Source organism: Nuphar pumila, chromosome 5 (assembly GCF_984573655.1).
Source record: "Nuphar pumila chromosome 5, dmNupPumi1.hap1.1, whole genome shotgun sequence".
Classification (NCBI taxonomy): domain Eukaryota; kingdom Viridiplantae; phylum Streptophyta; class Magnoliopsida; order Nymphaeales; family Nymphaeaceae; genus Nuphar; species Nuphar pumila.
In genome coordinates, this window is record NC_143253.1 from 29,422,889 (window position 1) to 29,447,559 (window position 24,671).

General features: G+C 36.2%; 1 protein-coding gene across 2 annotated transcripts; it reads right to left on the reverse strand.

Annotated features, from left to right (window-relative positions):
* Positions 1-2,538: 2,538 nt before the first annotated feature.
* Positions 2,539-22,100, reverse strand: LOC149837258 (putative protein phosphatase 2C 59). Of its 2 annotated transcripts, XM_090005923.1 has the most exons (9): positions 21,949-22,100; positions 20,026-20,184; positions 18,491-18,618; positions 18,057-18,155; positions 17,800-17,958; positions 3,756-3,842; positions 3,568-3,659; positions 3,092-3,166; positions 2,539-2,997 (listed from the first exon to the last, which is right to left on the reverse strand). In XM_090005923.1, the coding sequence occupies exons 2-9, from the start codon at positions 20,100-20,102 to the stop codon at positions 2,857-2,859; spliced, it is 858 nt and encodes a 285-aa protein (XP_089862049.1). In that variant the 5' UTR covers positions 20,103-20,184; positions 21,949-22,100; the 3' UTR covers positions 2,539-2,856. The 2 variants fall into 2 exon arrangements, with proteins under 2 accessions (XP_089862049.1, XP_089862050.1); XM_090005924.1 differs by lacking the exon at positions 18,057-18,155.
* Positions 22,101-24,671: the final 2,571 nt, after the last annotated feature.

Below are 24,671 nucleotides of genomic sequence, written 5' to 3' on the forward strand. Positions count from 1 at the left end.
TGAAACCAAAATCCAGACGAAAACATCAAATCAAACTGATGCAAAGAGCAAAATAATAACAAGAAAAATATGTTAATATTCTGTAATAGGCTAAGACATATAAAAAATACTTCTCTTAGAGAAGATTCGTTCCTACATATGATGCAAAAAGGGTCTGACGTCTTTCTCTCAGGATATAATAGCCTTAACGATCTTTGTTGGTGCACTCCGATAGATCACTCTTTGAAAACAATCTCAGTGAACGACTATTGCAGAACTCTCATTTCCAAAAAACACTCACAGAGAAGCAAAAGAGAGCAAGAAGAGAGAAAACCAAAACTGAGAGTCACTTACGTCTGTATCTCAGTAACCACAACCCTCTAACCACATTTTATAACCCCTGAACGGATACTAAAATGTGAAAAAAACCCGTTATCATTTACGAAGTAACGTGACCCGTCAACGAAACGATCTGTTATCCATTTCTCTTTTCTCATAATTTAATCAAAAATAAAAACACTTAATGTGGGACAAAAAGATCATTGGACTTAGATAATGGATATGGCCCTAAAAGGCTAATTAACCAAACTCAAACCCGAATCGACGCAATGGGCGGGTGCACGCATGTGTGTGTGATAGCCATCATATCCCTTTGTTCTTTGAAACAAGTGATAGAATCTCCATGTAGGTTATAAACCCCACAACCTTTTTGAGATTCTTCAATATGAGACTATTCCACGTCATCAAAGTCCAAAAGTACTTCATAAAGTAGTGGTCCCAAAATTGTTTTCTCCTTTGAATTAACTTCCCATCTTTTCTTACATCTAACACTCTTATGGAGTTTGGTGCTGGCAGCTCATCAATTTGTCTCCTGCCACGTTTTGACACAGTTCCCAAACAAAGACAACTTTTAGGAAGTGACAACTGACATCATGTTCCTGACCAATGTTTATTTTTTCACAGCTCTAAAGAAACATTGTGATTCTTAAGATCCTACTGGTTTATAAAAGTAACACGATAAAATTGCAATATTTCAAGAAATATTAAGATAAAAGTGTGATGCTTTCAAAATATCACTGATATTTGTTTACGCACCTATAGCCAAAATAAAGTTTTATAAATGCACAACGGGCTGCTTATGCAAGTGCATGAGCAGAGTGACTTGTTTATGCATAACGAGACCAACAATATATACGGTTGTAATACTTACCAAATTGAAACAAAACCTTGGAAATTCTTGAGTAAGACTTCGTCCAAACACCACCTGAGATAAAACAACATTTTCCTATGGCAAACTAAGAATCTCCAAGTTCCAAGCATTAAAGCTAACATGTGACCAGCTCCTCTATCAAGGCAACATTTTTCTCGTTTACTACACGGTAAAACCGATGCCTGGATAGGAGACATGGTGTGTTGAAAGGTCCGGCTGAACTATGGTGGACATGCCTCATAGGCTTTCACATTATGATGCGACATATTCTCCATGCCGCATAGGCTTTCACATTATATGACATTCTCCATGCCTCATAGGCTTTCACGTTATATGCAGCGTTGCTGCATGGTGGGCATCCAGCGACCTGCTTGACAGCCACCCATCTTGGCATCTCTTAAGATGGGTGTGATGTCCATCTTGAAAAATGTTGAGATGAATGGTCATCAGCCGACGCCGCATAAAAAATGACCACTTACATTTGTCACAAATACCACATGCAGGTATGGTATTAGGGGTATCACGGACACAGGTGAAACCAAACCCAGACCTGATTTGAGATGATGGTTCCAGGTTCCGACCTGAGTCTAATCAGACTCACCATAAGAAAAACAATAACAGGATCCTATAAAGATTCTATGAAACAGACCAGGACCGTACCCAGTAAAAAAATATATTTTTAAATTTTATTTTACATTGAAAAATTGAGGATCTTAGTCAAGACTCTGACCGGGCCCAGGTGTGGTATGAAATTTCACAAACCATACCCGACTCAATATATTAATCGGTCCTTTCGTGTCAGACCCAGATTCTTATCAGACCTTTTTGTTTATCACCAAACCCTGACCCTATAGATTATGGTACAGCTTGGGTCCAGGTCAAACCCGACCTAGTGACACCTCTAACGGATCAAGTTGAAGTCATGTTCATTGGGTGTTTTTAGGCATGCAAATTTTGCATCCAAATCTATGGAAAGAGAGAAAATGAATTATTCGTCCACCACAGCTGTTCAACCCGGTCATTTTCGGGATGCCCTTAAGGGATGAAGATGGGTCGGTCTAGGTATTTCCAAGTGTATCATAATAGGATCCAGTTTCAGATTCAGAGTTTGGCGGGCAATGTAAAACCCTGAGGCCGAGGCCGCACCCCTCATCCACCAGGAAGCCTGCAACTTCGATCTCACCGCAAGAGACAGACCCCAGCATCCAAACTCTCAACATCCTTCAACTTGAAGGCTTTAAGTTCACAGTTCATCAATGCATTCTATGACTGATCGAATAATTTGCATCAGTATTATAGGATGGGTTAAAAGCAGAAAAAACCCAGAGAGAGAGAGAGAGAGCACAACATTCAACAGAAAGGGAACAGTTTATAAAATCTTACAATAACCTTCTAAAGCACAAAAAACGGGTTAGAGCATAGAAGAGAAGAGGAAGACCTAAAGTGGCAACGGCAGTCATTTTTCTATTCGACATAAATTAACGAATAAACAGAAAGGCAACAGAGATGTAAACAGTCAATAAGAAACTATTACCGCAAACAGAACTGATAAACCAGGTGATCATATACTACATTCAGAAAGTAGCCCACTTTCCATTTCATCTGTTCAACAAATGAACTGTCAGCCCTTGCATGAAGCACAAAGAGATGATGGCCCTGGACAGTTTTCACTGAGTCGCATGACCGGCCATGAAACGAACGATGACACACGTGATGTTATCTGCACTGCCCCTTTGATAGGCTTCCTGCATCAATCTCTTTGCTGCGTCTTCTGGCTCTTCAATAGATTTAACCATTGAAACAGCTTCCTGAATCAGTAGAAAAAAATAAACAAATGATTAGGTTTATGGGTTTCAAACCACGGAATTTAAACATCTCTGAAAACGAAGAAAAGAATGAAACCTCGTTTGACACCACATCCCAAAGGCCATCGCTTGCAAGTATCAGAAATTCAAGAGAATTGTCAATCACCTCTTCCTGCCATTTGCAAGCAAATAGAATAATTAGTCATCCAACTCCCGAAACTGTTCAATAATCTCCTCTCTGGATACCCCCTCTAGATTTATACTTACAATTTTAGCTTGATTATGTGTATAGAAAAATAGACTTTTCTACATCGAACACTCAATGAGGCAGGTATAATAAAACACAAACCGATGTGCATTTCAATATAGGAGAAAGTTTAGAATGATCAACTGGATTCATGACACAGAAGGGCATCAAGCAGTGGTTCGGTATCGACACCAAGCAAATTCTGAATAACCCATATTTCAGACACCTAGCTCAAGCCAAAGGGTGCCAAAAATGGCTGGGATGGACAAAAATTCAAACATTCCTGAAGGGAGAATTTCCTATCACTGTACCACTGGGATTCTGACCTTAATTTCGGGGATTGCTACAACATATTGTTTCAACTGCTTATCACCAAAAGCCCGGGAAACAGCCAGAACACCACCGACTCTCCAAGTGCCTGAGGCAACACACGGTCAGCCTTTGATAAAACAATTAGATGCAAGGGGAGCAAATTTTGTTAGCAGAAGCATAATTGAGAAAGAGTATCACTTGCCTGCCCACATCACAAACCCTCCAGCTTCCTCAATCCGTTGACGCTCATCAGTTTGATCTGGCTTGTGATCTCGTGATACAGCTATAGCTGTAGTATGATGCAGCAAATAAATATATGCATATTGGCAAAGCAATTTAGTGCAAAAAAAGTGTTCTTTTCTAGCACCTATTAGACTTAGATGACCACATAGACAAACAAAATAATAATTTTGTTAAATCAACATTCGAACTATTTTACCCGTAGGCAAATGGAACAAATAGGCATCATGAAAGTTCTTAAACAGAGAAAAATTTTGTTTTTGGAATAGGATTGTTAAAATGTATTGATTCATATATATATATATATATATATATATATATATATATATATATTGTAACTGTTTTATTATTGTAATAGGTTTTGACTATGTAGGGGCATTTTCGTCATTTGCGCTTACATAATAGGTATTGCTATATATATATATATATATATATATATATATATATATATATATATATATATATATATATATATATATATATATATATATTGTAACTGTTTTATTATTGTAATAGGTTTTGACTATGTAGGGGCATTTTCGTCATTTGCGCTTACATAATAGGTATTGCCCATTAGGGGCAGTTTTGTCTTTGCACATTGTTTTTATTTTTTGTCTTTTCCCTTTTTGTATGAGGGTATATTGGACATTGTCCAATATAGTCGTTAGGATCTCCTCAACGGGAAGCATCCCAATGGCTATATGGCCTCTTGTAACTCCTATTCAAATGGGTTAAAAACACTCTCTTGTTTCTTAATGCTTTTCTAAGCATTCTACCTGAAAGGATTATTTTTTATGTTTTTGTGTTCTTTTGTGTATGCCATTGGTGCCTCTTGTCATCTTATGTATCTACCATTGATTGGTTTGTGTTTTGTCCCTTTGTGGACTAGTACTTGTGCACATTTAGGCTCTTTGTAGCCATTATATGCACTTATGTGCTTGTGTATTGCCTTTGGCATTTGTATTGTCACTTGTAGGACTTGTGCTTATGCACATTATAATTTCTTTTTCACTTTATTTCCTTACATGATATCATAGGCAACAAATTTTTCTTGGTGTTTTGTCTCTTTGGGTTTTGGGACTCCTTGGTTCAAATTTGTGCTTCGTGACGAAATCATGATCGATGTATGGCTTGGATTCAAGTGAGATATTGACTCCATATGTATTTTAAACTTTTATATACATGTGGTTATATCTTACTTGAGTTGTTTATCTCATGCATTACGCATGAGAAAACACTCATTTTTCATATCTTTGAAAAAGTATTTGTTATTTTTTAAGGCCTTCTTTCAAAATTTCCTTGTTTTATGATTATTAATTAGCAAATGATTGAGATTTTTTAATTCCTTTGGGTATATGGGGTTATTCAGTAAAAACTTTAAAAATGTTTTCCAAATCTATTGTTGGATTTAATTGCATTCATAATTGTGCCAAGTTAAATTTTTTTAGTAAATGTTTTCATAAGGTTTATATTATTTTGTAAAATAATATGTATGCATGTGTGTGCTTATATGAGATATAGTTTAAATATTAGATGCTCTATTTGAACTCTTTGTGGTTATAAAAAGTCAAAACATGTCTTTATGAATGACTTCAAACTCATGTTTTTTTTTTAGGGTTGTGATCTTTTGTTAAGACTAATCCTTGAGAGAATGACTTAGAAACTTGTGGAATTTCTATGGACGCATATTGCATATTTTTAAATTATCTTATGTGTAAAGTTATTATTAATCTTATGTGATAATATATATTATTATAAGTTTTCTTTTTGTATATGCATGAGAATATTTTCATGATTGAGCACTTTATAAGATTTTGATATGCTCCTATGTCACATGGGTGCGGGTGCGGGTGCGGCGCAATTTTAAAAATTTTGGACATGGGGACTCGGCTATATATATATAATAATATATCCTGTGTGCATATATGTGGATATTGTCCTCTAAAGTTTGGCACCAGCATGAGTGTTTTTATAAACTTTGCAAATTGTAATTTTTCCCTTGCAGAAAGGGGGGTCCGGAGGGGCCATAGGGGGGCAGCGCCCCCCGGATTTTTTTTTTATGGGGCTTATGTTTGAGACTCATGCTATATATATATATATATATATATATATAATATAAAAAGATCTTTTTTTTTTGTTTTTTACCTTAAAAATGGACATTTTTGGACTCAATCAACGTTGACCGAGTCCAAAACAAGGACGGACTCGGCCTCGACTCGTTGACCGAGTCCGACTCGGTGTTGACCGAGTCTGGGCCGTGTCCGCACCCGTGTCGGGGCGTGTCAACTCGGGTGCGGCGCCTCCTTAGCCGAGTCCGTGTGACATAGATATGCTCTCTTTATGCATGACATGCTCATATTCTTACCTTGGTTAGATTTGTAATACATGCTCTTGTATTGTATCTTGACAAGCATTAGATCTATAGGATCATATTGTTCTTTGGATATTATAATGTTTTTCGTTATGCATATTTTGTTCTCTTGGCCCTTTAGTGGCCCTTGTGGTTGTGCCCATTTGTGGCTTGTGTTCTTGCCTCTTGGGAGGTGTTTATTGTGAGCGCGCTTATTTGCATTTAAATGATTTGTGTCCTACATGCTTAGTATATCATAATCATTAATAAAAAAAAGTATTGAAAAGATTTTTTTGTGTAAGGGCTCTATTTGAAGATCTTAGTGGCATTTGTGCCTTGTGATTATGTTATTTCTTAGTCTCATGGCTCTTACATATTTTTGCATGGGATTTAAATATTATGCTTTTTGCATCGTGATTCACTTTGGCACTTGTCCATTTTATATCTATTGGTGGACATGCTTGTTCGTAATTGAAGACTCTCATTGGTGGATATTTTATCTTGTCATATGATTGCATGAAGTGCATGTTTTTTTTACTAAAACTTATTTGAGGATTCAAACTCTTGTTATTTCACTTTATTTGAAATTTTTGGTCAAATTGATTATTGTTGCCTTTATTCTTGGAATGTGTCTTTCAAGATTTCCATATTTGCCTCTTTGTTTAGCTTAGTCCATCACCTTTTTGTTTTGATACATCCATTATTATTGTTTGGCCTTTTCGAGGTGAGTTATGTGCACCTCGGTGTTGTGGAGCCAAAGTTAGTTGTTGGGGGTGAGTTATGTGAGAACCTCTATATTCTTGTCAGCATAGATAGTCAAGTTTATGAACCCTGTATTGACACTTGTTTTAGTTCTGATTAACAGTTGAATGACCTCTAGTTCTATGAATGAGTTGTATCACTCAATTGCTTATTTGGCCTTTGTAGTTTATTTGATGCTCGTATTGATCTTTGTTAGTCATACTATGAAACTTTGGGAGAGGGTGATTGAGTCTAGGTTGAGGAAGGTTGTCATGATATCGGAGAATCAATTTGGTTTTATGCCTGGAAGATCAACTATGGAAGCTATACATCTTCTTAGACAACTTATTGAAAGATATAGAGAGAGGAACAAAGATTTGCATATGGTTTTTATTGATTTAGAGAAGGCATACGATAGAGTACCTAGGGACGTTCTCTGGTGGACAATGATGAAGAAAGGTGTTTCTCTCAAGTACATTAGTATAATTAAAGATATGTATGAAGGAGTAGTAACCAATGTCCGCACTTGTGGAGGGGTGACAACCAATTTTCCGATAACGGTTGGGTTACATCAAGGATCTGCTTTAAGCCCTTTCCTATTTGCGATAGTGATGGATGAGCTTACGAGATCAATTCAAGAAAATGTACCGTGGTGTATGTTGTTTGCTGATGATATTGTTTTGATTGATGAGTCTAGAGCTGGGGTTAATGCTAAGTTAGAATTATGGAGACAGACATTGGAAGCTAGAGGTTTTAAGTTGAGTAAGAGTAAGACTGAATATATGGAATGTCGGTTTAGTAAGCAACGAAGTAGTGATGGGAGTGTAGTGAAGCTTGGTGAGCAAGATATACCGGTGAATGATTATTTCAAATATTTGGGATCCATCATTCAAAAGTATGGAGAAATTGATGGAGATGTAAATCATAGGATAAAGGTTGGGTGGATGAAATGGAAAAGTGCTACTGGAGTGCTGTGCTATTGCGGTTGAAGGGAAAGTTTTATAGGACGACTATTAGACCCGCTTTACTATATGGTACGGAATGTTGGGCTGCCAAGAGACATCATATTCAAAAAATGAGTGTAGCTGAGATGCGGATGCTTAGATGGATGTGTGGAAATACAATAAAAGATAAGATTCGGAACGAAGAGATACGTAAGAAGGTAGGTGTTGCACCCATTGAAAATAAGATGCGAGAGAATCGTTTACGGTGGTTTGGACATATTCGGCGAAGGCCTAATGATGCTCCAGTTAGAAGGTTGGAGAAATGGGAAAATATATTAGTTAAAAGAGGTCGGGGTAGGCCTAGGAAGACTTGGATGGAGATGATAGGAAAGGATATGAATGCTTTGAACCTCACCGAGGACATGGCGTTGGATAGAAATGATTGGAGGAAAAGGATTCATGTGGAAGACCCAAAATGAATTTCTTTTTTGGTTCATATCGCTGACCCCAATTGTTTTGGGATGAAGGCGTAGTTGTTGTTGTTGTTGTTGTTTGTATTGATCTTTGTTAGTGATGGCTCAATTGTTATTTGCTTGTGACCATATTAGTCCTTATAGATTATATCTCATATTATTGCAAAATTTATTGCTTTGATTTGAATAAATCTTCTTGCTTATTGACATCAATTTGTTTTTATTACCGTATTTTTTGCTTATCTTGTTTTTTTCACTCTTTCCTCTTATTTTAGCATTTTTTCTTTGGATAAGAGATTTTATTTTACCAGTGTGATGAGTTATGTGCACCCGTTGAAACTGATGTTTACAATTTTACAATCATTAGTGAGGTGAGGGATGTACATTTCTTGTGGATGTTGAAATTTGCAAATATCATTTATTTTGATATGATTTGTTGTATGTGAGATTTTTTAAATCTCTCCATGTACTTTCTAATTATTTTTTTTTGCTTGCTTTTCCTTGTATGGAACATGTTTATTCATTGAAAATTTTTCATGCATCTTATGTGCATTTCATTGATAATAATATTTATATTTTTAAGATTGTTGTTTGGTCCTTTGTGCTTAAACCCATTTTGGGTTGTGTGAGTGAATCCTAATGGGTTGTGATTTATTAGATTGCTCTCATTTATTATTATCACGCATTATTATGCTTTAGCATGTTGGATAATTGAAAATATTTAGATCTGTTCCATGTTGGTTATCTTGCATTTTTTTTGATGAATTTAATTAATTTTTTCTTTTTTATGAGCTCCTTCGAGTTCTTATATTTAATATACTTGTCGTGTTTTGATTAATGAAACTCCGCCTGTGTAGTTATACACTGCCGGTCCCAAGCCCGGATAAAGGAGGAGGGTTGCGGTAGGCCTGTGACAGCCAGCATAAAAACTTTGTCATATCCTATGAAAATGAACCAATATGAGAATTTCGTTGGGGCGTTCCCTACTGAGCGACGCGTTGTACTCTCTAGGCCCGGAGGCAGTGATAAATGTGCAAGGGTTGCTAGGTCGTCGCCCAGAAGCGACGCGTCACACCGGCGCCCGGGTGTGGTGTCAAATAGGCAAGAGTTCCCTCGCTTTGTTGGACGGGTGGGGGTAAAGAAGTTAGTCCAAGACCATAAAATTAGGTTAGCCACTTGGAACATAGGGTCTTTAACTGGTAAGTTGGTAGAGTTAGTAGATGTTATGTGTAGGAGAAAGATTGATATTTTATGTCTTCAAGAGACCAAATGGGTAGGTGAGAAAGCTAAAGTGATAGAACCTTGGGGATATAAGATTTGGTATACAGGAATAAATAGGAATAGGAATGGAGTAGGGATTGTTATGAGTCGCCAGTTTATAGATAATGTAGTTGAGGTCCGTAGGAAGGGTGATAGAATTTTACTTATTAAATTAGTATTAGGTACGGATATTATTAATATTATTAGTGTTTATGCACCTCAAGTAGGTTTAGATGATTCCATTAAGCATCAATTTTGGGAAGATTTAGATGGAGTAGTACAAGAGACATCTTATGGAGAAAAGCTTTTCATCGGCGGTGACCTTAATGGACATGTAGGCATTAGTAGGGATGGATTTGAAAATATCCATCGAGGCTATGGTATAGGAGAAAGAAATGAAAGTGGAGAAAGGATTTTAGATTTTTGTTTGTCCTATGATATGATCTTAGCAAACACTTGGTTTAGGAAGAGGGAGTCTCACCTAGTAACATTTAAAAGTGGGGTTAATACGAGTCAGATAGATTTTTTCCTACTTAGAAAGAGAGATAGGGGTTGTTGCATCGATTGTAAGGTTATACCAGGAGAAAGTGTAGCTACACAACATAGAGTCTTAATTTTAGATCTTAGAATTAGACAATGCCGCAAAAGGGATAGACATAGGATAGATCCTAGAATTAAGTGGTGGGCACTGAAAGGAGCTAAACAAGGAATGTTTGTAGAGCAGGTAGTTAAGGAAGTTGATTGGTGTCTCGAGGAGGATTCAGAATCAATGTGGAATAAGATAGTGGGTGGTATGAGAAAAGTAGCTAAGGAGGTATTGGGTGAGTCTAAAGGCGGTGCACCACTAGGTAAGGATACATCATGGTGGAACGAGGATGTCAAATTAGCTATTAAGGTTAAAAGAGAGTGTTATAGAAATCTAAGTAAGAGTCGTGATAATGAGAATTTGGAGAAGTATATGATAGCAAAGAAGGAAGCTAAAAAAGTTGTTCGAAACGCGAGGGCTAAGGTATATAAGGAGGTTTATGACAAGTTGGATACCAAAGAAGGCGAGAAGGATATTTATAGGCTTGCAAAGATGAGAGATAGGAAATCGAAGGATTTGGGTATGGTTAGATGTATCAAAGATGAAACGCAAAGGGTTTTAGTCAAAGATGAGGAGATTAAGGAGAGATGGAAAGATTATTTTGATAAGCTATTTAATGATAGTCATGCTCAAGATCTTGGAGACTTCTCCATTCCTTTTCATGAGATAAATCGTGACTTCATGCGCAAGATTCAAAAGAAAGAAATTGCAGAGGCTTTGAAGAAAATGAAATCAAGAAGGGCAGTTGGCCCAGATGGTATACCTATCGAGGCTTGGAAATGCTTGGGAGAGAAAGGTTTAGAATGGTTGACAAATCTTTTTAACTTGATTTGGCGAACAAATAAGATGCCTAATGAGTGGAGGAAGAGTACTTTGGTGCCTTTATATAAGAATAAGGGTGATATACAAGATTGCACAAACTATCGTGGTATAAAACTCATGAGTCATACTATGAAACTTTGGGAGAGTGTGATTGAGTCTAGGTTGAGGAAGGTTGTCATGATATCGGAGAATCAATTTGGTTTTATGCCTGGAAGATCAACTATGGAAGCTATACATCTTCTTAGACAACTTATTGAAAGATATAGAGAGAGGAACAAAGATTTGCATATGGTTTTTATTGATTTAGAAAAGGCATACGATAGAGTACCTAGGGACGTTCTCTGGTGGACAATGATGAAGAAAGGTGTTTCTCTCAAGTACATTAGTATAATTAAAGATATGTATGAAGGAGTAGTAACCAATGTCCGCACTTGTGGAGGGGTGACAACCAATTTTCCGATAACGGTTGGGTTACATCAAGGATCTGCTTTAAGCCCTTTCCTATTTGCGATAGTGATGGATGAGCTTACGAGATCAATTCAAGAAAATGTACCGTGGTGTATGTTGTTTGCTGATGATATTGTTTTGATTGATGAGTCTAGAGCTGGGGTTAATGCTAAGTTAGAATTATGGAGACAGACATTGGAAGCTAGAGGTTTTAAGTTGAGTTAGAGTAAGACTGAATATATGGAATGTCGGTTTAGTAAGCAACGAAGTAGTGATGGGAGTGTAGTGAAGCTTGGTGAGCAAGATATACCGGTGAATGATTATTTCAAATATTTGGGATCCATCATTCAAAAGTATGGAGAAATTGATGGAGATGTAAATCATAGGATAAAGGTTGGGTGGATGAAATGGAAAAGTGCTACTGGAGTGCTGTGCGATCGTAGAATGCCATTGCGGTTGAAGGGAAAGTTTTATAGGACGACTATTAGACCCGCTTTACTTTATGGTACGGAATGTTGGGCTGCCAAGAGACATCATATTCAAAAAATGAGTGTAGCTGAGATGCGGATGCTTAGATGGATGTGTGGAAATACAATAAAAGATAAGATTCGGAACGAAGAGATACGTAAGAAGGTAGGTGTTGCACCCATTGAAAATAAGATGCGAGAGAATCGTTTACGGTGGTTTGGACATATTCGGCGAAGGCCTAATGATGCTCCAGTTAGAAGGTTGGAGAAATGGGAAAATATATTAGTTAAAAGAGGTCGGGGTAGGCCTAGGAAGACTTGGATGGAGATGATAGGAAAGGATATGAATGCTTTGAACCTCACCGAGGACATGGCGTTGGATAGAAATGATTGGAGGAAAAGGATTCATGTGGAAGACCCAAAATGAATTTCTTTTTTGGTTCATATCGCTGACCCCAATTGTTTTGGGATGAAGGCGTAGTTGTTGTTGTCGTGTTTTGATTAATGAGTTCTATCTTATTTGAAATACACAAGCCCTTGGGGCTTTTTTGCAAAAGTGTATATCTTATTCATATTTTATGTCTAATATATGTTCAAAATTTATAAAAAATATGTTATTTTCATGATTATGATTGTCTAAAAGAGAAATTCTTAATATTGATTTTGAAGTATATTTCTTTTGTATATCTTAATGGTTATTGTACCTTGCTTGAATTGTTGCTAATGTTTCTAAAATTTTAAAAATTATTGCTCAAGGTGCATATCATACTCGTTTTTAAAAATTGTTTAGTTTATAGTGCCTCTATGCTTTGTTGAGGAACTTAATCATCATCTCTTCATATACATATATATATACACATATATATATACATGTATATATATATATGACTTAACCTATGTCATTCTTGTTCAAAATATATATAATTGTTTTGAAAATATATACATATAATTATTTTCTAACTATTGGTTAAAATGTTTTCTTTTAATAACTATTTGGTTAGGACATCTTCTTTTGTCTAGTTGGAACATTTGTTTTGTTCTCTCTCCAAGTTCTTAAAGATGATATGGGTTGAGAAAGAAATTTTATTTTTGAAGCACTATGAAAATAGAGACAGCCAATGAAAGCATTTGGTGAAGATTATCAATGAAAACATGGATCTTTCCCTTTGTTTCTTCTTGTATTTTCAAACTTTCGGTAATCACACCGTAAGTTTGAGGAGTGTTAATATATATATATATATATATATATATATATATATATATATATTATTGTAATAGGTTTTGCCCATGTAGGAGCATTTTGGTCATTTACACTTAATGTAATAGGTACTGTCCATTAGGAGCAGTTTTGTCTTTACCCATTGTTTTAATTTTTTTGTCTTTTCTAATGTTGTTAAAAACGTACCTCAAGGCACAAAAAGTGTGTCTCGCCTTAAGGCAAGGCCATTTGTGCCTTGAGGCCCATGTGTGTAGCATAAAAGGCTCAAGGTGTGCGCCCCATAAGCCTTGACACGTACCCCTCGAAGCGAGGCACACCTCAGGCTGAGGGGCACGCCTCAAATGTATAGAGTCAAATGGGGTCAAAGCCCCCATTTGACCCAAATCTGGTTTGTAAAAAAAATAAAAGGGAGGAGGCCCGATGGTTAGGGCACTCCTCTTTTACACAAGGTTATATGAAGCGCCATAGGATTCGAGGAAACGCGCTTCTCCGAAGCATGTTTCGAAAGCACAAAATGTGGCACTTCCGAAATGTGTTGGAAAGCACCAAAAATAATTGGGAAGTGTGTTTCCCCTTCTTTTTTCATTTTTTTCGTTTCTCTCTCACTTCCACCTCACTTTCTAGGTCGCTTCCACTTCGCTTTTCTTCTCGCTTTCGAGACGATTCCTGCTTCGCTTCTAAGTCATCCTGCGCTTCCCGCTTCCTCTCTTGGAATCGCTTCCAGCTCCTACTTCCCCGACAGGCAACTCGGCTTTCACCCCCTTCGTCTCTCTCCCCTGCAGAAAGAAGAAGACGAAGAAGAGGAGGTATGTACCCCCCCCCCTCTCTTGTCACTTCTTCTCCTTCCGTTTTTCTCCTTCTTTTTCTTCTTCCCTTCTTCCTCTCTTCTTTCTTTTTTTTTTCTTGTTCCCTTCTTCTTCTTCCCTCCTTTTCTTCTTCTTCTTCTGTTAGTTATGTTCTTCTTCTCCTACTTCTTTCGGTCTTCTTCTTCTACTTCTTTTGTTCTTCTTCCCGTCTTCTTCTTCCATCCTTCTTTTGCCGCCCTCTTTTTTTTTCTTCCCTTGTTCTTCTAACTGGATTTTTTTTTTGCAACTAATTGATTGTATATAAAAATTATATACGTCAATTTTGTTAGTTTGTTTATGCTTTAGTTTTTTTATATAAAACTTATACATGTGAAATTGTTACTTTCAGTTTATGTCAATGTTGTGAAAAGAATTTCAGACGTAGCGAAGCGCTCCACCAAAAAATAAAGTGAGGTCTAAGCCTCAAAAATATATTTTTAAAAACTTTTAAAAATATTTAAAAATACAAATAAATAAAAATGTTTTGTTCATGAAACACCAATCAATATAAAATAGGAAATATCAAATAAACACCGAAAAATGTCAATATAACATGTAAAACAGTAAAAATAACATTAACGCAACAACTTGAACTACCTAAGTATCTAACAAATAAAATATGAGCATTCAATGAAAATTTAAGTAACAAAATCACTAACAATCAAATTTCTCAATATCATCATATAATGCACACAAATTCATCTAAAATTCTACACAAACATTAAGCCAATTTTTCATGCATGCTTGTTTGAAAAATTACACATGTATTTATCAACACTGGTGGAAAGTCGATCCATGGATCGTACATGCAATTGTTGCAAGAATTGAATTGTGTTGATGAACACGCATGGAGAGTAACCTCACTTGCACACCTATATGCAAGTTTGAGTAACATGAGGCATTGAAGAAAAAATATGGCCAGCATGTTGGTGGTGTTGAAAGTATTTATTTTTTATTGTACCTTAATTATTGATTTATACTCAAACATTATTTAACATTGTTGATGTCTTATATTGTGTATTAATTTGTTTATTGATCCTTGCAGGTTTGTATATGAGAGCACATATTCATTGGAAGGTCCCTGTGTTGTGACCGGATCCCTAAATTTTCATGTTTTGCAATACGGATTCGGTCACGCAATAAAGATGAAAGAAATGATCGAAGAGCGTTAACAAAAAATTATTTTTAATTTCCATGATCTAACAATCAATTACATGTACATACACAGTCACATGCATATTTGCAAATGATTACACAAATTGAAAGTAACAATTTCTTATATACGATTTTTATATAAACAAACTAAAGCATAAAAAACTAACAAAATTGACATATATACAATTTTTATATACGATCAATTAATTGCAAAAAAAATTCAGTCATTAAGAAGAAGAAGAAGAAGAAGAAAAGGAAGGAGGGAATAAGAAAACGAAAGAAGAAGGGAAGAAGAAGAAGAAGACTGGAAGAACGGAAGAAGCAGAAGAACAAGGAGAAGAAGGAGAAGGAGAAAGGAAGGACAAGAAGAATTAAAGAAGAAAAGGAAGGAGGGAAGAAGAAAAAGAAGAAAGAAGAGAGGAAGGAGAAGCAGAAGAACGAAAGAAGAAGAAAGAGAAAGAAGAAGGAGAAGGAGAAAGGAGAAAGGAAGAAGAAGAACTGAAGAAGAAAAGGAAGAAGGGAAGAAGAAAAAGTAAAAGAAAGAAGAGAGGAAGAAGAAGCGGAAGAAGGGAAGAAGAGAAGAAGAAGAAGAAGAAGAAGAAGAACGAAAGAAGGGAAGAAGAAAGAAGAAGAGACAAAGGGAAGAGAGAGGCGGAGTATATACCTAGTGGCGCTCTTCTTCTTATTCTTCGTCTTCCTCTTCTTTTGGCAAGAGAGAGAGAGAGGAGGAGGTAAAAGGGGGAGTTCCCTAACACATAAGTGCCTCAAGGCACAAAGGTCATCGCCTTGAGGCGAGGCGCGCTTTTTGCGCCTTGAGGGGCATTTTTGACAATACTAGTTTATGCAATTATTTGCAAATATGCATGTGACCTTGTATGTACGTGTAATTGACTGTTAGATTATGAAAATTAAAAAAAAATGTTTGTTTTTTTGTTTGTGAGACTAAGGGTAGATATGGATTATTATATGTGATTTTAGTAGTTTGATAGAGCTAATTTTTCAAACAATCATACATTAAAAAATAGCTTAATGTTTGTTTAGAACTTTAGATGAATTTGTGTGCATTATATGATGATGTTGAGGAATTTAATTGTGAGTGATTTTGTTAAATTTTCATTGAATGCTCATATTTTATTTGTTAGATACTTAAATAGATCAAGTTGTTGAGTTAATATTACTTTTTATTGTTTTACATGTTATTCTCATATTTTTTGGTATTTATTTGATATTTCCTATTTTATATTGGTTGTTGCTTCATGAATAAAGCATTTATTATTTATTTATATTTTTATATATTTTTTAAATTTTTTATAAAAGTATAAATTTCTTTTAGGCTTACTCTTTACGCCTCACTTCAGTTTTTGGTGGAGAGTTTCGCTATGCCTCAACGCTTTTCACAACATTGTTCATTTCCCTTTTTGTATGAGGGTATATTGGACATTGTCCAATATAGTCCTTGAAATCTCCCCAACGGCTATATTTATAGCCGCTGGGAGCATCCCAACTGGTATATGACCTCTTGTAATGCCTATTTGAATGGGTTAAAAACCCTCTCTTGTTTCTTAATGTTTTTCTAAGCATTCTACCTTGCCTCTTGTGATCTTATGTATCTACCATTGATTGGTTTGTGTTTTGTCCCTTTGCGGATTTTGCTTGTGCACATTTAGGCTCTTTGTAGCCATTGTATGCACTTATCTGCTTGTGTATTGTCTTTGGCATTTGTATTGTCCCTTGTAGGACTTGTGCTTGTGCACATTATGGTTTGTTTTCCATTTTATTTCCTTACAGGCACAAGTTGACAGTGGAAGGTTTAAAAGCGCCGGAATTCACCAAAGTTTTACATGTAATCAGATTCAACCAGGTTTTGAGGCAAACTTTGATGGTGACAAAAGAAGATTCACTCGATCAGAACCAGCCATACTTGTAAAGTACACGAGTTGTAGTACATAAAAGTAGGAATAACCACCCATGTTGTATTTAAACAGAGGAATATACTTGCTACAATCAATTATATGTACAATCCAGTTGGGATCTTATGATGCAAGCCGTTTTGACTTAATCTGACATCGTAGATATGTTCAACATGGTTGATTTGTTAGGAATCAACCTTTTGATCATGTTTTTCTTGATGATTTTTTTTAAGGGGTCAAGATATTTTGAATCGTTTACCGCCATCGATTTTTGGATTGCTGGAAAAACCCACACACGTCGGAATCCAGCAATCCAAATGTCAATCCTCACAAAACAGACTTTGTAGATACACATCTACAGGGTTAAATTTACAAAAAAAGCAAAGCCAAGTCATTTGTACATACAAATGATTGTAGCAATTTCTTTCCCATTTAAAACTGGGTCACATTAAAAGGCACTCATAGTTTTCAGTTCTGGAAAAGAAAAGGATTTTGAGAAGAAAAGAGAAGATTCAATTAGAAAATAACTCCTAGAAGTATCTATGAAGATTGTTAAATCAGGATGTTTATGAACTGAATTTAATAACACGTTCACCAAGTATGATAGAAGACTTCATTGTTACAATCACAGAACCACGGATCAAGATAGTAATCTTTGTGCAATTTCAACTAGTAAGATTGTGCTCACTAGTGTAAAAACCAAACTAAAGATATAACACAGACAGCAGAACGTGCAAGAAAGATGCTCAGCGCTTTTTATATGAATAATCATAATTTGGTTCCATACCATTTCCATCCCGACAGATAACAACACGAGAATCACCAACATTTGCGACAACTAAACGATCACCAACAAGAATAGCAGTTGATGCTGTAGAGCCTGCATCTCTGTTTTGACTATTCTCCGACTTGAGAAAATCTGAATCTGTTTGGCTGTATGCATCAGCTGTAGGAGTAAAACAATATATAAATACATGTCCAACCAACCGAATAAAGTTTTCAAAAAAGTCAAATTGGCATTCTGAAAATTAAAGGGATTAGCACCTATGGCTAATTTAGTATCAGTAATGAACTTTGGATGACTGATCAAATTACTAAAAAGATTTTGCTTCACATAGTCGGCTGCTCGAGCACCACCATGCCCTGAAGATACACATATGAGTGAGTGCACAAGTATATGAACATCTCAGATAGAAACACACATGCCTATGACTGAGTTGCAGATCAACAAAAAGATTGAGAATTGACTAGCATAAAGAGACAATATGTGAAGGAAAAAACAAAGGGATCAGTACATCAAGTTTACTAATCCTTAAAGAAATTATTGAAACAAGTCTGACATATGAACATTCCATAGAATTTTATCTTTAGCATTCACTTTTGTAATTTTTCTTTACAACAACTATCTAAATTATATCCCTGCCTTATGTTTGATAAGATTGTGGTGGAAATAGAATTGAAGGAGCAGAAACATTTACCATCAAACACTCCAAACAAACCAACTATCTCTCCATCAACACTACAAATACTGGTCTCATAGAAGTCTTCCATTGTGGACCTCTTCCCAGGAGAACTTGCAAACCCATAACTAAACTTGCGATCCTGACTGTTACAAAAGAACAAGAAGCCAATTAATACAACAAACGGACTTGTTCAGGAAAAGTAGCAAGTGCTTACATGCATCTATTATAGGCATAGTAGACTTTTCATTTCAATGTACACTGTATGTAGAAACTACTGAGACATCTTGATTGGTGATTTAGAGAGAAGCTGATATCAGATGTGCAATTGTGCATCCATGAAAATATAAAGATAATGTCACATTGAAAGGGTGGCACACGACACCATAGATTAAATTCCTCTGCAGATCTACTAGCAACTTCATAGTGCACAAACATGTGTTTGAGTGTGAGAGAAACAATCTTTAACCAAGGGGTATCAAGTTAGGATCCTACATCTTACCTCGGCACAGCCTGACGATAAAAAAAAGCAGAGCAAAGACCACTAGTATTCTATGTAAAGAACAAATGCATGGAAATCAATAAAGACTTACCAATGAAAGATCAGTTTGAATATTCATTGTTCCCATAAACAAGGCATCCGATGAAGCGTAAGAATACCATTTGTTAACTTCATAAACGAATTTATATTTATCAAGTTGTAGATGGTGGCCATTCATTCTTTCGTTTTCTATTCACTCAAAAGATGTACCCTTTGGATGCATCCAAATGCCTTCAGCAGTCCTAGTAGGCTGATTAGTGGAAGATACCGAACTGGATGGCATGAGATTTGTTATGAGAATGACATAATTGCCATTTACATACATTAACTAGCCTTTTCTTTGGATGATTTGGGACAAGTTTGCTGGACATACGCCTCTTTTCCTTGCTTTGTTAAAGGAGGATGTTCCACTTGATGCTAATGGTTGTTGGAGCATGTCCATGGGAAATGGATAGGAGGGAGAAAAGATGGACATTTCTATTGGAGATGGTGGTTTCTCTTAATGTGTTGGGCCATATGTATGGAGAGAAATAAGTAGATTTTCAAATCAAAGGCTCCTATAACTTACTATCCATTTAAAAACAAAAAAGAAACTCCGCTATAGTTAAGTGCTGGGAAAGATCAACCTTGAATTGTTGTATGCTGTTCGGAGTCAAGCTCCCTCCCTCCAACAAAAACAAAAGGTAAAAAACTGAATGAAAGCATGTTAATGAAAGAAGCCCATGATTTTTTTTGTTTTAAAACAACTCCAGTAGAAGAGGAGAAGACAAAAAAACAGAGGAAACATTAACAAAAGTGATTAAATACTCCTTATCTCATCTAAACATCATAATTCAATGCACCAAATATCAAGAAATCGTTGAATGAATCAACAATTGTTAGCAGTTCACATGCTTGGAGGAATAAATAACACAAGGGATAAACATGCATAGATAGAAAAGAATATTAAAGGTTAAAGATGCATATAAGGTCACATATCAAGTACAAAGCAAAAGATTCAGCAAATAAGTACCTGATACCACCACCAGTAACAGGGGCATCATCAATTTGTGTGTCACTCGTAGAGAAAATTGAATTAAGGTAACCCATAGTCGCACAGATCTATTGACAACCGCTGAATCTATTCTCAACAATCACCTCATAATCTAGATTTGTTAAGAACAAAATCCACCTTGCAAGACAAAAAATATAAACAAATAAGTCAAGAAGCATAAGCCCACAAGCAACTAAAGGAAATTCACCATTACAAATTCATAATCTAGATTTTAGGAATTAAATCCCCCTCGCAAGACCACCTGTTCAATCAACAATGTCACCTAATCTTAAAGCTTACTTGAAACTAGCCAAAGTGCACAAGGTTCTAAATGGTAAAAAATCTGAATTTTACAAGAATACAACAGTACCAACTCTTTGAAATATTATCTCTCCGTACAATCCGTATCTAATTAAATTCAAAAGGCTTATCAAAGAAAACAAAAAGGAACCACGAGATAATAACAAATAGATATTAAAAATTCAGTAATCTACTTGCTAAAAATGGAACACAATCTGTATCCAATTAAATTCAGAAAACAACAGGTCAAAGAATGGACAAAGAAACCAATAGATAATAACAAACAAATATTAAAAATCCAGTACTCCACCAGGTAAAAAATGGAACCTTTAATGATAAATACACAAAATACATAGAAACTTAGAGAAATTAAGCAAAAGGATCAGAATGAAACTATGGCAGACTTTCGCACAATTCTAATATGAAATAAATAAAATCGGCAGCTTTACCTTTTTAAAAAAAATTAAAATTCATGAATTTAACAATGGCTTACGAAATAGAATTGGCTGATTCCAAAAAGAACAAAATATCATGAGATGAATTTCAGAATGGTTATGTGTCGTTCTTAAAACTAATCCAAGGAATTTTGATAAGTCCAAGCGAGGAAGAATAAAGAGGGGAATACAAAGATGGCATACTTTTCAGGCAACGCTAAACAGAGCACAGTGAATTTCAAATATCTAAAAAAAATTGAAAATGGCACAAAAATTAGTTCAAATAAAAATTAAAAATTAGTTCTATCAAGAAATTCCATATCTTAAAATACAAAAGCAGGAGAAAAAAACTACATCCGTACATAAACCCTGAACTAACTTCTTGAAAACACAGGAAATGTGCATATTTTTTAGGTCAAATTTATGTTCATTATTGCGATGAAATTAGTAAAAAAATCATGTTTTAGCTATCAAAAAACCCTAGACATAACAAAAAATTCCATCAATCATAACAAACAAGAATTCAAATTTCAACTTGAATACTTTAAATATCACAAAAATAAATTTAGGCAAACATTTCACACAACTCTAAACTCAATCAAGAAATAATGTTCCTGGCCTTCAAAGGACAAAGAAATCTCTTCTCCTGTGCACAATTACCATGATTTCTTACAAAATTTTAGAAAAAAAGTAAGAATTCTCAATAACCCACGGCATGGAAGAATTGGCAAGAGAGGTTAGTATCGAATCACCACTCCCTTGAACCAATTTGTCAAGACAGCTTTCCAAAATAAGTAAAATCAAAAGAATTACACTCGTAGAGAAGCAGATGAATTCGGACCCAAAATGTTTCAAAATTTTCGAAACTAAAAACGAAAATCGCCGATGGAAAACCGAAATCATGAAAACATGCGCGCACACAGAAGGAGATGAATTCGGCCCAATTTTTTTTTTAAATTTCGAAACTAAAAACGAAAATCGCCAACGGAAAACCGAAATCATGAAAAAACACGCGCTCACGGGGAAGCAGATGAATTCAGGCCCAATTTTTTGTAAAAATTCGAAACTAACAAGGAAAATTTCATATGGAAAACCGAAATTACGAAGACAGAGAGAAAGAGAGATGATGCGCAGAAAGAAGAATTAGACGAAGCAGAAGAAGACCTACCTCGCACAATCAAGCGATCAGTGAGCCTGAAGAAGAACATGCACGCCTTTCTTCCACCTATAGAGAGAGAAGAAGAAGAAAGAACACAGAAAAAGGAAGGAGGAATTGGAAGAAGAAGGGGGAAGAAGGACAGCTGAAACGGTCTCGCGAAGAAGAGGAGAGAAAAAACACAGAAAAAACAAGGAGAAATAGAGAAGAGAAGAATCCCTGACCTGTGTCTGTAGACTCTAAGCCCTGACAGCCAAAAAGTCGTGGCCTGTTACCACCGCCCGATGGCCACGTGTTGCCCATCCGTAGCAGATTTTCTTGCCGACCGTCAAGCCAGCCAATCGCGTGCTGCCTCGCCGGCCTTTTCCCCCTTCTCGCTTCCCGAGGGCAACTTCGTCATAAAACCACGCTCAGCCGTCCATCGTGGTGGGCCCCGTGGAGCGTATGGATATGGTCCAACTTTTACAACCCGGGGTGGGACCGCCCGTCCCAAACGAACGAACCGAACCGAACCGAACATGCTCTTATTGTAGAATCATATCCGAAAGAAACTAGCTTGGAGTCAAAATTAGCACACTGTATTAAAAATCCGTGGGCTTTGTTAGTTTTTGAATAGCATGGGTTGCACGTATTGGATACGCATTTGATAATCTCAAAATGCAGAGCTTGTCCTTTCGTGGCAAATTGGGCCTTTATCATTCCCTGTGGCCCTAAGTTTGTGATTGGATCGGGTAAGACCCGACCAAACCAATGCAGAGCCGGTGGTATCTGGGTCAGGATCTACTAAAGAAGGATTATTTACCTAATTGGGTAGGACCCACGAGATCCGAGTGATATATGGACCTGACTCTTGTTTGAAAGTTTATGTGCCAGACCCAAGTCCGACCTGAAATTGGATTAAGATTGAGAATTCATTCATATAAAAGATTGTGAAATTAGGGATTTTCTGGGTCTGGTTACCGATATCCAAAAATGGACCCAAATCTGATAGTGTTTAAGCCAGTCCCTGTCAAACCAAGGCCCAGTCCCAGTCATGCATCTAATGGTGCATTTGAGTGCACTCAGGTCTGAGAAACTAGGAACTCGAATTCATGGATCTCTAGTCTGAACCTCACCTGGATTTAAAATCCATGATTTCCATTTGTTTTCAGGATTTCAAGATCTAAGATCCTCTTACACCAAAATGCACTTGGATTTTGATTCTGATCTGTAATTTTCAGAATCTCTTATGAAAATCAGCAACCCAGGTCCAACCATTTGGTGCATCGGGTCTGCAAGGAGTTCACCAATGCCTGAATTCATGCATCAATGATAAGTGGGGTAGGTATCCATCTCAGACCCGGTCCACTAACATCAGGATAGTTAGGATGAAATTTAGATCTGGATCCAGCCTATCCGGTCCGATCTGTTTATGACCCCGCTTTGACAAAAAAATGATCAGATATCTGGATTGAATGAACTGGATCCAACCTGATTTGGACCTAACCTTGAGTTGGCATATCAAATTTAAACTCTGATCTGGCTAAGTGAGGACCCAACCCCAGTCAGATTAAACATAGCTGGTTCAGATTTGGATCAGGATGATCTGGGTTCAGGTTCAGGCTAAGTAGCTACTCTTGGAACCTGGATATACCTGGTCCGAACCTGAATCCTACCTGTGGACTAGTAAAATTTCTTACCTTGGTTTTAAAATGCATCTAAATATTTAGAAAATATAACAAAACTTACCCCCCTGTTTGGATGCTTTATAAACTGCTATGCTTATTTTAGGTAGCATGTTTTGGTGTTTGGATCATTTACTTTTATTTTTTTAATGATATTTTTTAAAATCAGAAAATAAAGTACTGTTCTTGTAAAATGGCACAATTTCAAAAATGTCTCACAATTTGTCAAAATCTTCCTGATGCCCAAAATTTTCATTCTTGACTTTTTAGGATATATACCCTTTGTACAAGCGAACCTTCTAATGTTTGTGCGATAGATATGTACGTCATCCGAAGATTGTAACATCTCAATAAAAAGGAGATTCACATGAACATTTCATGAAGTTGATGATATTCGCATAAAGTATTTACGAACAGGCTATCTTGAATCCTAATACAGGAGATTTGCATGTGAAATGCATGAATTTTTTGAGATTCGCAGGCCCGATGCGAACCTTCTAGAATTTAAAAGTTCGAGGTCAGTAGGTTTACTCCATACATTTGCGGCAGTCCTAACATTCATGCAAACATCATATGAACCTCCTTTGACTAAAAATATGCTTAAAGTTAAAATGTATGCCTGCAAATATACGCCTAACCTTTACAAATGTGTGTTGTGAATATCCTTAACTTTGCATGTTTTTTCACTCGAGTTTATCAAGTTTGTGTCACATATTTGTCGACGTCATGGCCTTCGTGCAAATACCATGCAAACCTCCTTTTAACTAAAAAACTTGCATAAAGTCTAGATCTATGTCTACAAATGTATGTTTGACATCTACAAATAAGTGTTCAGAATATCTTTACTTTCATATGTTTTTTACATCTGATTGCACAATACATTTGTGAACGCCCTCCTGACGTTCACACAAATGACTTGCAAACATCCTTTGTACATGCTAAACTTTTGACCTCAGTTGTGGACATCCCAAACATTTATATATTTAACATGTGATTCACAAATATTCTCATGAGGTTTCTATGAATATCCTGACCCTCCCTAACATTTATGAACCTCCATACGCGCATTAA

Excerpts from the sequence above, each read along its gene's own strand:
- LOC149837258 (XM_090005923.1), bottom strand. The coding sequence starts at position 20,102 with ATGGGTTACCTTAATTCAATTTTCTCTACGAGTGACACACAAATTGAT. Across the intron at positions 18,156-18,490 it reads TTTGTTTGGAGTGTTTGATG|GGCATGGTGGTGCTCGAGCA; the intron begins GTAAATGTTTCT and ends GTGTATCTTCAG. Across the intron at positions 3,843-17,799 it reads TATCTGTCGGGATGGAAATG|CTATAGCTGTATCACGAGAT; the intron begins GTATGGAACCAA and ends ATCATACTACAG.